The sequence below is a fragment of the Salmo salar genome, chromosome 15 (assembly GCF_965601325.2).
Source record: "Salmo salar chromosome 15, fSalSal1, whole genome shotgun sequence".
Taxonomy (NCBI): domain Eukaryota; kingdom Metazoa; phylum Chordata; class Actinopteri; order Salmoniformes; family Salmonidae; genus Salmo; species Salmo salar.
This window is the reverse complement of record NC_138305.1, coordinates 65,312,729-65,328,252: the sequence shown is the minus strand read 5'-3', so window position 1 is coordinate 65,328,252 and position 15,524 is coordinate 65,312,729. Positions and strand designations below refer to the sequence as shown.

General features: G+C 42.4%; 1 protein-coding gene across 1 annotated transcript; it reads right to left on the bottom strand.

Annotated features, from left to right (window-relative positions):
* Positions 1–9: 9 nt before the first annotated feature.
* On the bottom strand, positions 10–13,567 carry LOC106571884 (uncharacterized). The gene is made up of 6 exons (XM_082961527.1): positions 13,270–13,567; positions 4,419–4,601; positions 4,235–4,342; positions 4,046–4,144; positions 2,809–3,953; positions 10–182 (listed from the first exon to the last, which is right to left on the bottom strand). Exons 5-6 carry the CDS (start codon positions 3,703–3,705, stop codon positions 27–29), a joined length of 1,053 nt encoding a protein of 350 aa, XP_082817653.1. The 5' UTR covers positions 3,706–3,953; positions 4,046–4,144; positions 4,235–4,342; positions 4,419–4,601; positions 13,270–13,567; the 3' UTR covers positions 10–26.
* Positions 13,568–15,524: the final 1,957 nt, after the last annotated feature.

Sequence of the window (15,524 nt, the reverse complement as noted above, 5' to 3'; positions counted from 1 at the left end):
ATTCATCCATCAATTCATTACTGCACTTACCCTGACTTTTTATTCTCTTCTGGATTACTTTCTACCATTTCCTCCTTCTGCAGACCCTGACTGTCTTTCTCCTCATCCTTCACTTGTTCTCTCTCTGTCTTCTTCTTTTTCTTCTTCTTTTTCCTTTTGCCAGTCTTCTTTGCCTCGTCATCCTAAGATTGGTCGATGGAGGTTATTGTAGTGACAGACACCTAGATGTCTAAGTTGTAACAGGTGTACATACAGTCTATACACTACCTATGTAACTATACCAAACAAACATATAAATGCAACATGCAACAATTTCAAACATTTGACTGATTTACAGTTCACACAGTATAAGGAAATCAGTCAATTGAAATCAATGAATTAGGCCCCAATCTTTGGATTTCACTTGACTGAGAATACAGATATGCATCTGTTGGTCACAGATAACTTATTTATTTAAAAGGTAGGGGCGTGGATCAGAAAACCAGTTAGTATCTGGTGTGACCACCATTTGCCTCATGCAGCGTGACATACAGTTGAAGTCAGAAGTTTACATACACCTTAGCCAAGTACATTTAAGCTCAGTTTTTCACAATTCCTGACATTTAATCCTAGTAAAAATTCCCTGTTTTAGGTCAGTTAGGATCACCATTTTATTTTAAGAATGCAAAATGTCAGAATAATAGTAGAGAGAATGATTTATTTCAGCTTTTATTTCTTTCATCACATTCCCAGTGGATCAGAAATGTATATACACTCAATTTGTATTTGGTAGCATTGCCTTTACATTTTTTAACTTCGGTCAAATGTTTTGGGTAGCCTTCCACAAGCTTCCCACAATAAGTTAGTTGAATTTTGGCCCATTCCTCTTGACAGAGCTGGTGTAACTGAGTCAGGTTTGTAGGCCTTTGTGATGGCCATTCCAATGCCTTGACTTTGTTGTCCTTAAGCCATTTTGCCACAACTTTGGAAGTATGCTTTGGGTCATTGTCCATTTGGAAGACCCATTTGCGACCAAGCTTTAACTAATGTCTTGAGATGTTGCTTCAATATATCCACATATTTTTTATTTTGTGAAGTGCACCAGTCCCTCCTGCAGCAAAGCACCCCCACAATATGATGCTGCCAGCCCCGTGCTTCACGGTTGGGATGGTGTTCTTTGGCTTGCAAGCCTCCCTCTTTTTCCTCCAAACATAACAATGGTCATTATGGCCAAACAGTTCCATTTCTGTTTCATCAGACCAGAGGACATTTCTCCAAAAAGTACGATCTTTGTCCCCATGTGCAGTTGCAAACCGTAGTCTGATTTTTTTATGGCGGTTTTGGAGCAGTGGCTTCTTCCTTGCTGAGCGGCCATTCAGGTTATATCGATATAGGACTCGTTTTTACTGTGGATATAGATACTTTTGTACCTGTTTCCTCCAGCATCTTCACAAGGTTCTTTGCTGTTGTTCTGGGATTGATTTGCCTTTTTCGCACCAAAGTACGTTCATCTCTAGGAGACAGAACGCTTCTCCTTCCTGAGCAGTATGACAGCTGCGTGGTCCCATGGTGTTAATACTTGCGTGCTATTGTTTGTACAGATGAACGTGGTACCTTCAGGCATTTGGAAATTGCTCCCAAGTGTGAACCAGACTTGTGGAGGTCTACAATGTTTTTGCTGAGGTCTTGGCTGATTTCTTTAGATTTTTCCATGATGTCAAGCAAAGAGGCACTGAGTTTGAAGGTAGGCCTTGAAATACATCCACAGGTACACCTCCAATTGACTCAAATGATGTCAATTAGCCTATCAGAAGCTTCTAAAGCCATTACATAATTTTTTGGAATTTTCCAAGCTGTTTAAAGGCACAGTCAACTTAGTGTATGTAAACTTATGACCCACTGGAATTGTGATACAGTGAATTATAAGTGAAATAATCTGTCTGTAAACAATTTTTGTAAAAATGACAAAGTAGATGTCCTAACTGACTTGCCAAAACTATAGTTTGTTAACACGAAATTTGAGGAGTGGTTGATATACAAGTTTTAATGACTCCAACCTAAGTGTATGTGAACTTCCGACTTCAACTGTATCTACTTCGTGTAGAGTTGATCAGGCTGTTGACTGTGGCCTGTGGAATGTTGGATGTTGTCGGGAACTAGAACCCGGTGTCGTATGCGTCAATCCAGAGCATGGAAGAACTGGGCAATTTTCAGCTTCCAGGAATGGTGTACAGGTCCTTGCGACATGGGGCAGTGCATTATCATGCTGAAACAAGAGGTGATGGCGGCGGATGAAGGGCACAACAATGGGCCTCAAGATCGGTATGTCTGTATATTGAAATTGCCATTGATAAAATGCTCGTTGTACGTAACTTATGCCTGCACATATTGCCCCACCACCACCATGGGGCACAGCAAACCGCTCGCCCACACGACACCATGCAGTTGTGAGGCTGGTTTGACGTACTGCCAAATTCTTTAAAACAACGTTGGAGGTAGCTTATGGTAGATTAATCAGCTTCTTGATATGCCACACCTGTCAGGTGGATCGATTATCTTGGCAAAGGAGAAATGCTCACTAACAGGGATGTAAACAAATTTGTGCACAACATTTGAGAGAAATAAGATTTTCATGCGAATGGAACATTTTGGGGATATTTTATATCAGCTCATGAAATATGGGACCAACACTTTACATGTTGCATTTATATTTTTGTTCAGTGTATGTTTGACTTATAGCTTTATATGAAGGAACAATGGTGAAACAAATTCATATAACATCATATAACTGAACTGTCAAGTCATCGCAATGTCCCCATCATCACCCACCTGTTGGGCCTCTCTTGCCCATCCCTTGAGGAGCCTCCTACCCGCTTCAGTCAGAGGGGTGACGGGGGCCAGACGGGAACTGTGGCGGAAGTGGAGATACTGCGCAGTCTGGGCAGACACTGACTTCTGGGCTGTTCTCCATCCATGGAGGTCCTGGAGCATGTTGTTGATCATGATGTCCCACAGCATGCCTATCTTGCCCAGTATCTCCTCAGTGCGTCTCTGGTAGACTGACTCCAAGCACTGCAGCAGGGTGGTCAACATCTTCCGGTCCAGGACTTCCCAATTCTTGTTCTGCTCATAGTCATTCTTCATATCACGCTCAATATCACCCATGATCAAGTGCATCTGCATCTTCACCTCCTTGCATATAGTCTCTATGCCATCCTCCTCCTCCTCGCTCTCTTCATCCTCCTCACTCTCCTCTTCACTCCCCTCCCTGTCTCCTTCCTTCTCATCTTTCTCCTTCTCTTCCGCTCCCTCTGTATCGCCCTCTTCATCCTCACTCTCCTCTTCCTTTTCACTTTCCTCCTCTCCCTCTTTCTCCTCTTCCTCTGTCTTCCCCTCTTCCTCACCTTCTTCCCCCTGGCTCTCCTCTCTCCCTATCATCCACTTTTCCATCCATCTTTTTATCTGCTCTTCTCTCTTTTTCTGTCTGTCTCTCTTCACCTGGGCCAGACTGTGATGGTCCCTCTCTCTGCGCTGCCGTCTATCCTCTAGGCCCTCTCTAACCCGCTCCAGCTCCAGCTCCAGGTCACGTTGCAGGACAACTATCCCTTGGTGGGCCACCCTCAGGGTCTCTGCTCTGAACTGGGCCCAGTGTCTTTCCCTGATCTGCCGGTCCCTGCTCTGGTAGAAGCGCTTCTTCAGGTTATCTAAGCAGCAAGGGAGGGGCATATCATGGTCTTTGTCCTTATCTCGGTCCTTATCTACCAGGATCTTTGAAGGTCAAACATAGTGACAAGTAGAGAAAGGCAATTTTGATCAAATGTTGTTGGAAAAAGATTATGCATACACACACACAGGCACAAATATCATGGGTATTTTACCTGCTCTTGGCCCTGTGCTGAAGCACATTCTACATCCTCAGTCTTTCGGGGAGCTGGACATTCCTTGTCAGGAGAGTCCTCCAAGTCCTCAATAATCTGTTTATCATATTTAGAGAGTCTGTAGGTCAGAGCTCCATTCTCCATATTCAGACAGATAGTAACACAAATGTGTGGCACTGATCTCTTACCAGTGGTTCACAAACAGGGGGGGTGTTCACATAGGCATTCTCCAGGGCATCCACAGGGTGAGGGAGGAGGATGTCAGGGTTGTGTTGCTCTACCTGGGTCTGTGCAGACATTTTGGGTCAGATATACTGATGCAGCGCAGACTGGGCAGTTCTGGTCAAATTCAATTGATAAAAATACAGCCTTATTACCAGTTGTTGGCCCTCGGTTGAAGCCTTATCTATATCTTCAGTGTCCTTTGGAGGAACTGGACTTTCCTTTACAGTAGACTCCTCCAAGTCCTCAATATCCTGAAGAATCTGTCAGAGTCAGCTGGTCAGAACTCATCTGCACACAGGCAGTCACACAAAGACATGGGTAGCAGTGATCTCTTACCAGTGGTTCACAGAAAGATGGGGTGTTCACAGCCTCTGCATTTTCTTCCTGCACTTCTTCTTCCCACACTTTCATGTGTGCTGCCTGTCCATCCTCATCCTTTGGACTGGATGGAAGGACGATCCTGTCCCCAGAGAACCTCTGCTTCTTGTCACTGCCCTCTAGACTCTCTAGGATGGGCGGCTGTGGAACACAAGTACTATTGTCAGTCAACCTGTTGCTACATGTAACACACTGTGAGCTCTTACTAGGACATTTGTCTAATGATGCAAAGTTTAATAAATGGTTATTCATTTGGTTATTAATCAGTATGTTCCTTCAACATGTTGGCACTGTTGAATCTATCTATTTGACTTTCCAGTAATTTGGAAGTAAGGCTGGAGGAACACCTCACAAAGTCGGGATTCTTGCACACAGAATTGACCTGTTTATAACAGGGATACAAAGTATATAGAGAGCAGGTGATTTCACACAGGTGTGGTTCCTGAGTTAATTAAGCAATTAACATCCCATCATGCTTAGGGTTATGTATAAAAATGCTGGGTGGGCTACCATGGCTATGCCACAATAGGATGACAATGCCCCCATCCACAGGGCACGAGTAGTCACTGAATGGTTTGATGGACATTAAAATGATGTAAACCATATGTCATGGCTGTCACAGTCACCAGATCTCAACCCAATGGAACAAATAAGGGAGATTCTGGAGTGAGACAGTGTTTTCTACCACCACCAACAAATAACCAAATTATGGAATTTCTTGTGGGAAAATGCTGTTGCATCCCTCCAATAGTGGTCCAGACAGTGTTGTGCCTGGTCTTGACTCTGCCTCGGACAGTGAGGACTCATCATTTCTTTCCCGAGACCAGCAGAGACTTAACAGTCACCGCATAAAACCACTTCACCAGGCCAAATATATACACTCCTTTCTTGAAACATGAATATCTTAACAGCCTTAATATCTATTATAGACATGTTTGCTCAGTGGCAAACCTATAGGCCTTCAGTGTGTGACAGGTTGGTGATTCTGAAAGGACAGCAACCATAATACCAGTGCACTCATGTAGGAGAGTGGACTTTTTGTAAAACACAAAGGGCTAGTGGTGTAGTGGAGGCTATCTGCAGGTATAAACCATATTTAAAAAAATTCAGTGGGCATTGCGTATACTCACTTCTTAATCCCTACTGATGCGTATCAAAATAGTGTATACAACTTATCAATTTAGTACAATAGAGAAATCATACACTGAGTAGCCTACACAATCGCAAAGCACGTGGAATACATTCACAAGCGCGCTACACACTGCCTAGTTTCAGCGCAATATCATCTGCAGTCAGCAAGAGTGTGCAGCTCACAGAAGAATGACATCGGTAGCGGGTAGTGTAGGAAAGATGTTTCAACTTATGATATCTACCAGTAAATGCTCATTAAGGCAACAATGGGTACGCAAACTAGGTATTGAAAAAGTTTAGTCCGAAGTGTTGGTTAGAAGGCAATTTGTGATGCGCAATTGTCATCATGCAGCTGTTTGCATCAGGGGCGTAGACATGGATGGTCCTGGGTGGCAGAGGCCCCCCCACTGGGGAGCCAGGCCATGACAGCCCCATCCAATCAGATTGATGTGGTTTAAGCATTGTTGTAGACTTAGAACATCAAATGTGTGTATTTTTTCAATGTATTTATTTTTTGATTTTTTTGAGTGAAAATCTGAAAAATCTATTCAAAAACGAATTTTAAAAAACATAGGATTTTTCACACAGGATGCCTTTCCAAAAAACATAGGATTTTTCAAACAGGATGCCTTTCCTTTGCTGGGCGGGCCATTTGGGAACTTTTTAGCAAAGTTAGAGTATACCTAGCCTCGAACTCAGGTCCTGTGTGTACCTAACTGACCCTCTCTGCCCATTCCTCGCCATTTACCCGTTGTTGTCTTAGCTCTGCCAATCAACTCCTGTGATTGCTTTATGCCTCTCTCTAATGTCAATATGCCTTGTCTACTGCTGTTTTGGGTAGTTCTTATTGTTTTATTTCTCTGTAGAGCCCCCAGTCCCGCTCAACATGCCTTAGATAGATCTTCTGTCTCACCCCCCACACATGCGGAGACCTCACCTGGCTTAACTGGTGCCTCCAGAGATGCAACCTTTCTCATCGTCACTCAATCCCTAGGTTTACCTCCACTGTACTCACATCCTACCATACCCTTGTCTGTACATTATGCCCTGAATCTATTTGAGAATTTCAATAAGCATTTTTCTGCGGCTGGCCATGCTTTCCACCTGGCTACCCCTACCCCGGGCCAACAGCTCTGCACCCCCGCAGCAACTTGCCCAAGCCCCCCCGCTTCCTGGCTACCCCCACCTTCCTGGCTACCCCACCCTCTCTTTCTAAAATGATCTGCCGCAATTGTTGCAACCCCTATTACTAGCCTGTTCAACCTCTCTTTCGTTTCGTCTGAGAACCCTAAAGATTGGAAAGCTGCCGCGGTCATCCCCCTCTTCAAAGGGAGAGACACTCTAGACCTAAACTGTTACAGACCTATATCCATCCTGCCCTGCCTTTCTAAAGTCTTCGAAAGCCAAGTTAACAAACAGATCACCGACCATTTCGAATCCCACCGTACCTTCTCCACTATGCAATCTGGTTTCCGAGCTGGTCATGGGTGCTCCTCAGCCACTCTCAAGGTCCTAAACGATATCATAACCGCCATCGATAAGACAGTACTGTTCAGCCGTCTTCATCAACCTGGCCAAGGCTTTCGACTCTGTCAATCACCGCATTGTTATCGGCAGACTCAATAGCCTTGGTTTCTCAAATGACTGCCTCGCCTGGTTCACCAACTACTTCTCAGATAGAGTTCAGTGCCTGTTGTCCGCACCTCTGGCAGTCTCTATGGGGGTGACACAGGGTTCAATTCTCTGGCTTTTCTCTGTATATATCAATGATGTCGCTCTTGCTGCTGGCGATTCTCTGATCCACCTCTGCGCAGACAACACCATTCTGTATACTTCTGGCCCTTCTTTGGACACTGTGTTAACAAACCTCCAAACAAGCTTCAATGCCATACAACACTTCTTCCGTGGCCTTCAACTGCTCTTAAATGCTAGTAAAACTAAATGCATGCTCTTCAACAGATCGCTGCCCGTACACACACGCCCGGCTAGCATCACTACTCTGGACAGTTCTGACTTAGAATATGTGGACAACTACAAATACCTAGGTGTCTGGTTAGACTGTAAACTCTCCTTCCAGACTCACATTCAGCATCTCCAATCCATAATTAAATCAAGAATCGGTTTCCTATTTCGCAACATAGCTTCCTTCACTCATGCTGCCAAACATACCTTCGTAAAACTGACTATCCTACCGATCCTTGACTTCGGCGATGTCATTTACAAAATAGCCTCCAACACTCTACTCAGCAAATTGGATGTAGTCTATCACAGTGGCATCCGTTTGTCACCAAAGCGCTATATACTACCCACCACTGTGACCTGTATGCTCTCGTTGGCTGGCCCTCGCTACATATTCATTGCCAAACCCACTGGCTCCAGGTCATCTATAAGTCTTTGCTAGGTAAAGCCTCACCTTATCTCAGCTCACTGGTCACCATAGCAACACCCACCTGTAGCACGTGCTTCATCAGGTATATTTCACGGGTCATCCCCAAAGCCAACAACCCCTTTGGCCGCCTTTCCTTACAGTTCTCTGCTGCGAATGACTGGAACGAATTGCAAAAATCACTGAGGCTGGAGAAATATCTCCCTCGCTAACTTTAAGCATCAGCTGTCAGAGCAGCTTACCGATTACTGCACCTGTACACAGCCCATCTGTAAATAGCCCACCCAACTTCCTCATCCCCATATTGTTATTTATGTTGCTCTTTTGCACCCCAGAATCACTACTTGCACATCATCATCTGCACATCTATCACTCTAGTGTTAATGCTAAATTGTAATTATTTCGCCACTATGGCCTATTTAATCCTACTACATTTGCACACACTGTATATAGATTTGTCTTGTGTTATTGACTGTACGTTTGTTTATCCCATGTGTAACTCTGTGTTGTTGTTTTTGTCGCACTGCTTTGCTTTATCTTGGCTAGGTCACAGTCGTAAATGAGAACTTTGTTCTCAACTGGCCTACCTGGTTAAATAAAGGTGAAATAAAATTTACAAAATTTAAATAAAATACCCACTTCTCCAGGCAACACTACACGACTGCATAGGGCCGATAGAAAGACAGCAGTCACACACAGCATGATGTTAAAGGATAAGCAGTCCATTCACTCAGAGATAATGAGCCAGTAGGTCCTAATCATAAGAATACAAAAACACAACCATTAAGCGTTTCCCAATCGAAATTTACAACTATTACTGCCCATTGCAAAAAAAAACATTTCACATTTAGCACACAAAAAAGTTTCAAGTGGAATTGACAACGATTTAACTACTTTGCAGATATGAAACAAACAGACAGTCATACTATCAGTAAAAAATATTAAATTCCCAGTTTATGCTACAAAACCATCTTTATGAGGTTTTAAAAATAGGTTATATTTGACTCATCGTTCCATGACGTACAATAAGGCATTGTTAGCAGAATAGATGGATGCAGTTCAATGCATGATTCATATAATTCACCGATACATTTCTTGGGAATCCAAAAATATTGCTATCAGGTTGCAAATCCCAGCTGGCCTGGTACATTTCTTGCTGCCTCCATTCGGAATGCACTGTTTCAGTTTCAATTACTCTATATTCTGGACAAAAATGGATGAATGTAACTAAGGCTGGGAATGTCAATACAATCAAACTAGCAAGGGCAATGATCACAAGTCAATCAAACGTGGCTAATTGGCTAGCAAATATATTTAAGCAAGCTAAAAACACATAGCCTAACATTAGCTAGCTAGCTGCTAGGAGGATGTCATAGCATGCCATTGGAGGAGTGGATTAGTGACTGACTTTTCCCCCCTCATATTGTTTTTTGGTGGCTATGCACAGCTAGAGATGCAGGTGTCATTTGGTTAGCTAGCAAGAACTTGACATATCTCTTGCGATCACAAATTCACTCTGGCTATCTACTCTGATTTCTCTTAGTGTGCCAGAGCACAGAACAACTGATTCATTTACAAACACGCAACACCCGCTGAATATGACCAGTGTCAGTAAACGTAGACACATGTTTTATAGTTAGTCAAGAACGCTCTAGATAACATGTAAACAGCCTAACCAGCTCTGCTACGGCGAGTAAAATGGTCAGAGTGAGGTGTTCTCTCATTTGTGTCTGGAACTAGCTAGCTAGCAAGTTACCTTGGGTGCTTGGTTGGGTCAATTATGCATTGACAGGCAAGCTGCAGAAGGATGAGGAGGCTACAGTTCCCCATGAGTGCAATTATGATGGCCAACTTGCTGAAAAAGTTTGAGAGGGTTTATCTACTATTCCTTCATTAGATTTTAGCTCATCTTGCTCTGGCATAGCTGGGGGAGGGAGAGACTACCTTTTCATGGTTTAGTCAATAGGACTGTAAAGTTCCCAAATGCAAGAGGACTCCCGTGGTGTTTACATATTTGCAGAAATCCATTCAGGTGTATTTTGTGGCTTTTGGAGAATGCGTTCTAATGATCTAAAGTCGCATTGTTGCAACTGCCTGTAAACACACAGTCCAGTTCAAAGTGAATAATGGCAGGCCCATGTGGCAAATGGCTTTTTGTATAAAGGCCTACTGGTGCTCTGATTGGCTATAGTGCACCGGTCTGTGTAGACTCAGGTCCTGGACAAGACAGATTACTTTATTTGGTTTTATTTATTGCAGTGTCTTAATTGTCCAAACGCACGGCTGCTTTCCCACTCTATATTACTATAGAATTTTCACAAATGCCTTAGTACTTCAAATGCCAAAACTTCTAAGAATTTATGAAAAGGTGAAAATGGCCATATCTAAGTGGTCGCTTGTCAGATTTTTTTTTTTTTAAGTGTCATTCTTCCTGGGGGTGTATATGGAAAGATTTTAATAAGATTTAATGTGCCTAAATACTTTCAGTTCCACTAAATGCAACAACCGGGAGACCCATGGGGCGGCGCACAATTGGCCCAGCGTCTTCTGGCTTAGGGGAGGGTTTGGCCGGCAGGGATGTCCTTGTCCCATCGCACTCTAGCGACTCCTGTGGGAGGCTGGGCGCATGCACGCTGACACGGTCACCAGGTGTAAAGTGTTTTCTCCGACACATTGGTGTGACTGGCTTTCGGGTTAAGCAGGCATTGTGTCAAGAAGCAGTGCGGCTTGGTTGAGTTGTTTTGGAGGACGCATGGCTCTCGACCGTCGCCTCTCCCGAATCCGTACGGGAGCGGCAGCGATGAGACAAGACTGTAACTACCAATTGGATACCACAAAATTGGGGAGAAAAAGGGGTGATGATCATTTGCAACGTAACTTCTTGTTGAAAGTTATTCTTTGATACCACCTGCTGCAGCCACTGCAAACTAGCCAACAACAAAAGCTAGCAAGCTAGACCTTAGGAAAACTACTGCGCAGTGACCTGTTGGTCTTCAAGAAGGCAGAAGTTTCCATTAGTTTTTGTAAAAACAGTCCCACCCATTAACCTGTTATGGCTAGGGGGCAGTATTTTCACAGCCAGATAAAAAACGTACCCGATTTAATCTGATTATTACTCCTGCCCAGAAACTAGAATATGCATATAATTATTAGCTTTGGATAGAAAACACTCCAAAGTTTCTAAAACTGTTTGAATGGTGTCTGTGAGTATAACAGAACTCATATGGCAGGCAAAAACCTGAGAAGATTTCATGCAGGAAGTGGCCTGTCTGACAAGGTGTCGTTCTTCTTGCCTCTGTTTATTGAAGACTGAGGATCTCTGCTATAACGTGACACTTCCTACGGCTCCCATAGGCTCTCAGAAGGCGGCAAAAAGCTGAATCGTGGCTTTGCAGGCTCTGGCTGAAAAAAAGTAGCGCGTTTGGGTAGTGGCTGGTTACAGTACTGTGAGACTCAGGCGCGTGCCCGTGTCGACCGAATGTTTGTTTTCTTTCCTCTGTTTACCTAAACGCAGATTCCCGGTCGGAATATTATCGCTTTTTTACGAGAAAAATGGCATAAAAATTGATTTTAAACAGCGGTTGACATGCTTCGAAGTACAGTAATGGAATATTTAGAAATCTTTTGTCACGAATTGCGCCATGCTCGTGACCCTTATTTACACTTCGGATAGTGTCTTGGAACGCACGAACAAAACGCCGCTATTTGGATATAACGATGGATTATTTTGGACCAAACCAACATTTGTTATTGAAGTAGCAGTCCTGGGAGTACATTCTGACGAAGACAACAAAGGTAATCAAACTTTTGTAATAGTAAATCGGAGTTTGGTCAGGGCTAAACTTGGTCGGTGTCTAAATGGCTAGCCGTGATGGCTGGGCTATCTACTGAGAATATTGCAAAATGTGCTTTCACCGAAAAGCTATTTTAAAATTGGACATATCGAGTGCATAGAGGAGTTCTGTATCTATAATTCTTAAAATAATTGTTATGTTTTTTGTGAACGTTTATCGTGAGTAATTTAGTAAATTCACCGGATGTTTGCGGGGGGTATGCTAGTTCTGAACGTCACATGCTAATGTAAAAAAGCTGGGTTTTGATATAAATATGAACTTGATTGAACAAAACATGCATGCATTGTATAACATAATGTCCTACGGTTGTCATCTGATGAAGATCATCAAAGGTTAGTGCTGCATTTAGCTGTGGTTTTGTTTTTTGTGACATTATATGCTAGCTTGAAAAATGGGTGTCTGATTATTTCTGGCTGGGTACTCTGCTGACATAATCTAATGTTTTGCTTTCGCTGTAAAGCGTTTTTGAAATCGGACAGTGTGGTTAGATTAACGAGAGTCTTGTCTTTAAAATGGTGTAAAATAGTCATATGTTTGAAAAATGGAAGTTTTCGGATTTTAGAGGAGTTTGTATTTCGCGCCACGCCCATCATTGGATATTGGAGCAGGTATTCCGCTAGCGGAACGTCTAGATGTAAGAGGTTAAGTCAAAATGTGATTGGTTTATTCCATTGTCACTTCAAAATTTGGCCTTAATACAGTTGAATGGCAGATGCCTTTATCTAGCTTCTAATGGCCTAGCTAGATAATGGCTGACATAGCTAGCTAGATTTATCTCACCAGAGACCAGCAAAGAAAAATCCTGATTGGATCTTTTTTTTTCTTCAGTGTTAACCCTTTCCTTTCCAACAAAAACTGAAAATATTAAATCAGAACAAATAATTATATAATTATTATTACTATATTATTATAGTCTTAATTTTATAAATCATAAACCCTTCTCTGAAGGCGTAGAAGGCCCATTGTTCCCCATTGTGTTTCTGTTAGAGCCATTACAAATAATTCCTATTTTCCCATTTTGTTTAACTATTCTGAATGTCTAAAGAATCCATATGTTCTGAAATATGAACCCAGAAATACTAGACATTTAGAACTCTTATTATGGTGGTGATTTGTTCTGAAATATGAAACCAGAAATACTGGACATTAAGAACTCTTATTATGGTGGTGATTTGACTAAATTACAATCATGGTCTTGAATTGGACACGCATTTTTCTGGTCTTGGTTTTGACTTGGTCTTGGAAACCTTGTCCCCCTCCCATTCTTGGTTCTTGACTTGGTTTTTAAATCCCAGTTAGGTAACTACTGACACAACATACAAAAATAAATACAATTTAGCTGTAATGCTTTTGAATATATTGGACATGTTGTCAAACCATAAAGAAATAGGACATTGCAATAATCAATAATCAGGGATACCGGTAACTCAATACTTACATAAGACTGTGGCTTATATGACCTTTTGCTCTTTCTCTGCTGATCCATTTTGAGGTCTAGGTTGGAAGAGCACAGGTTCTAAGAAGAAACTCCCCCACAAATCTTAGGGAAAATTATTATTAGGTACACACAGTATGTTTAAATTGTTTCATTATCATGAGGGGAGTCTTCTATCCATTCATGGCACAGACACTTTCCCTGCTGGAATGAGATGCAGATTTGAAAATTGTTGATGCTGTAACCTTGACTACCTAGCATTAGAATGTGTATGTCTAGAATTAGAACGAATGATAATTATATGGACTAATGACCCTCTAATTTTATTCATGGCCTCAATAAACAATGTTCACAGTATGAAACAAAAATAAAATCAACTTCACAACAGGAACAAAAGACTATTCATGTTATTTACAGTTGTTACATAATTTTAAAAAGTTGTTTTGGTATTTGTATGTGATATACATATATAATTGATAAAACATTGCTTAGACCAGTGGTATCTGTCCTCTCTTGATTGAAGTGATAAAAAAGTAACCCTTAAATTACCAGGTAAGTTGACTGAGAACCGAGAATGTAGCCAGGACACCAGGGTTACCACCCCTACAATAAGTGCCATAGGATCTTTAGTGACTTTAGAGTCAGGACACCCATTTAACATCCCATCCAAAGACAACACCCTACACAGGGCCATAGCCCCAATCACTGCCCTGGGATATTATTTTTTTAGACCAGAGGAAACAGGGCCTCCTACTTGCCCTCCAACACCACTACCTGCATCATCTGGTCTCCCATCCAGGGACCAACCAGGACCAACCCTGGTTAGTTTCAGAGGCAAGCCAGCAGTAGGATGCATGGTGGTATGCAGCTGGCCAGGTTACCTAAGGTTTTAAGGTACACAGCTGTGTATTACTACATTTTATAGGTGCCATTCATGAGCAACGTGTGGCAGCATTCAAACAAATCTTCATTAATAGCAAATAAACACATTATCCACAGACACATTCCTTACTTATTTGCTTATTTCTTTCCGCCCCTTTGGTCTCCGTCTCCACCCATCCCTCTCTCCCTCCCACTTTTCAGAGAGCGAGAGAGAGCATAGCCTTGCTATTGAGATGCTGCTGAAGGCAGACCTGGCTCTCAAGAGAAGACAGGCTATGTGCACACTGCCCACAAAAGGAGGTGCAAAGTGAGCTGCACGTCCTAACCTGCCAGATGTATGCCCATATTAGAGACACATTTTTCCCTCAGATTACACAAACCCACATTTTTTTTGAACAAATCCAGTTTTGATAAACTCCCATATCTGTTGGCTGAAATACCATGACGTGAAAACACAGCAGCATGATTTGTGACCTGTTGCCACAAGAAAAGGGCAACCAGTGAAAAACAAACACCATTGTAAATACAACCCATATTTATGTTTATTTATTTTCTCTTTTGTACTTTAACTACCGTTATAACACTGTACATAGCCACAATATGACATTTGAAATGTCTCTATTTCTCTGAAACATTTGTGAGTGTAATGTTTACTGTTCATTTTTGATTGTTTATTTCACTTTCATTTATCTATTCACTTGCTTTGGCAATGTAAACATGTTTCCCATGCCAATAAAGCCCTTTGAATTGAATTGAGAGAGAATAAAATGTGGTGGCTTGGATAATTGGAGACAGACAACTTGACAGGACATAACACATCGACAGGAAGAGCCCCCGTTGCTCTCTAAACTCTTTCTCACTCAAAGGAGCACTTACAAAGGTAATACTAACATAAGGAACACTAGGCTGGGATTGCTCACTCTGTGCTTTACCTGTGTTTTGAGTTGTAGACCTGTTGGTGCAGGTTTTTATAGTGTTCTTAGGTTGGTGTTCAAATCCTTGTGTGTGTGTGAGAGCCACTGTGTGTCCAAATTCCTCTTTAGCTAGCAGGGGTGGGTGGGGGATTTGGCTTTGTGATCATCTGATCACATTTCTTTTAAAACTACCCAACAACACCTCACCAGCCTGGCCCCCTCTACACTATACTTCCGTTCTTGGTTACCAGGGGAAGCTTTGCCTAATCTCTGCATCCCTAACAAACATGATGTGAGGAACTCTGAATGTCACTGAAGGAGTGGATATAATAACTTGAGTCTTTGTGAAATGGTATGGGTGGCAGGTAGCTGAGCGGTTAAAGCGTTGGGCCAGTAACCGAAAGGTTCGAATCCCTGAGCCAACTAGGTGAACAATCTGTTGCTGTGCCTTGTGCAAGGCAC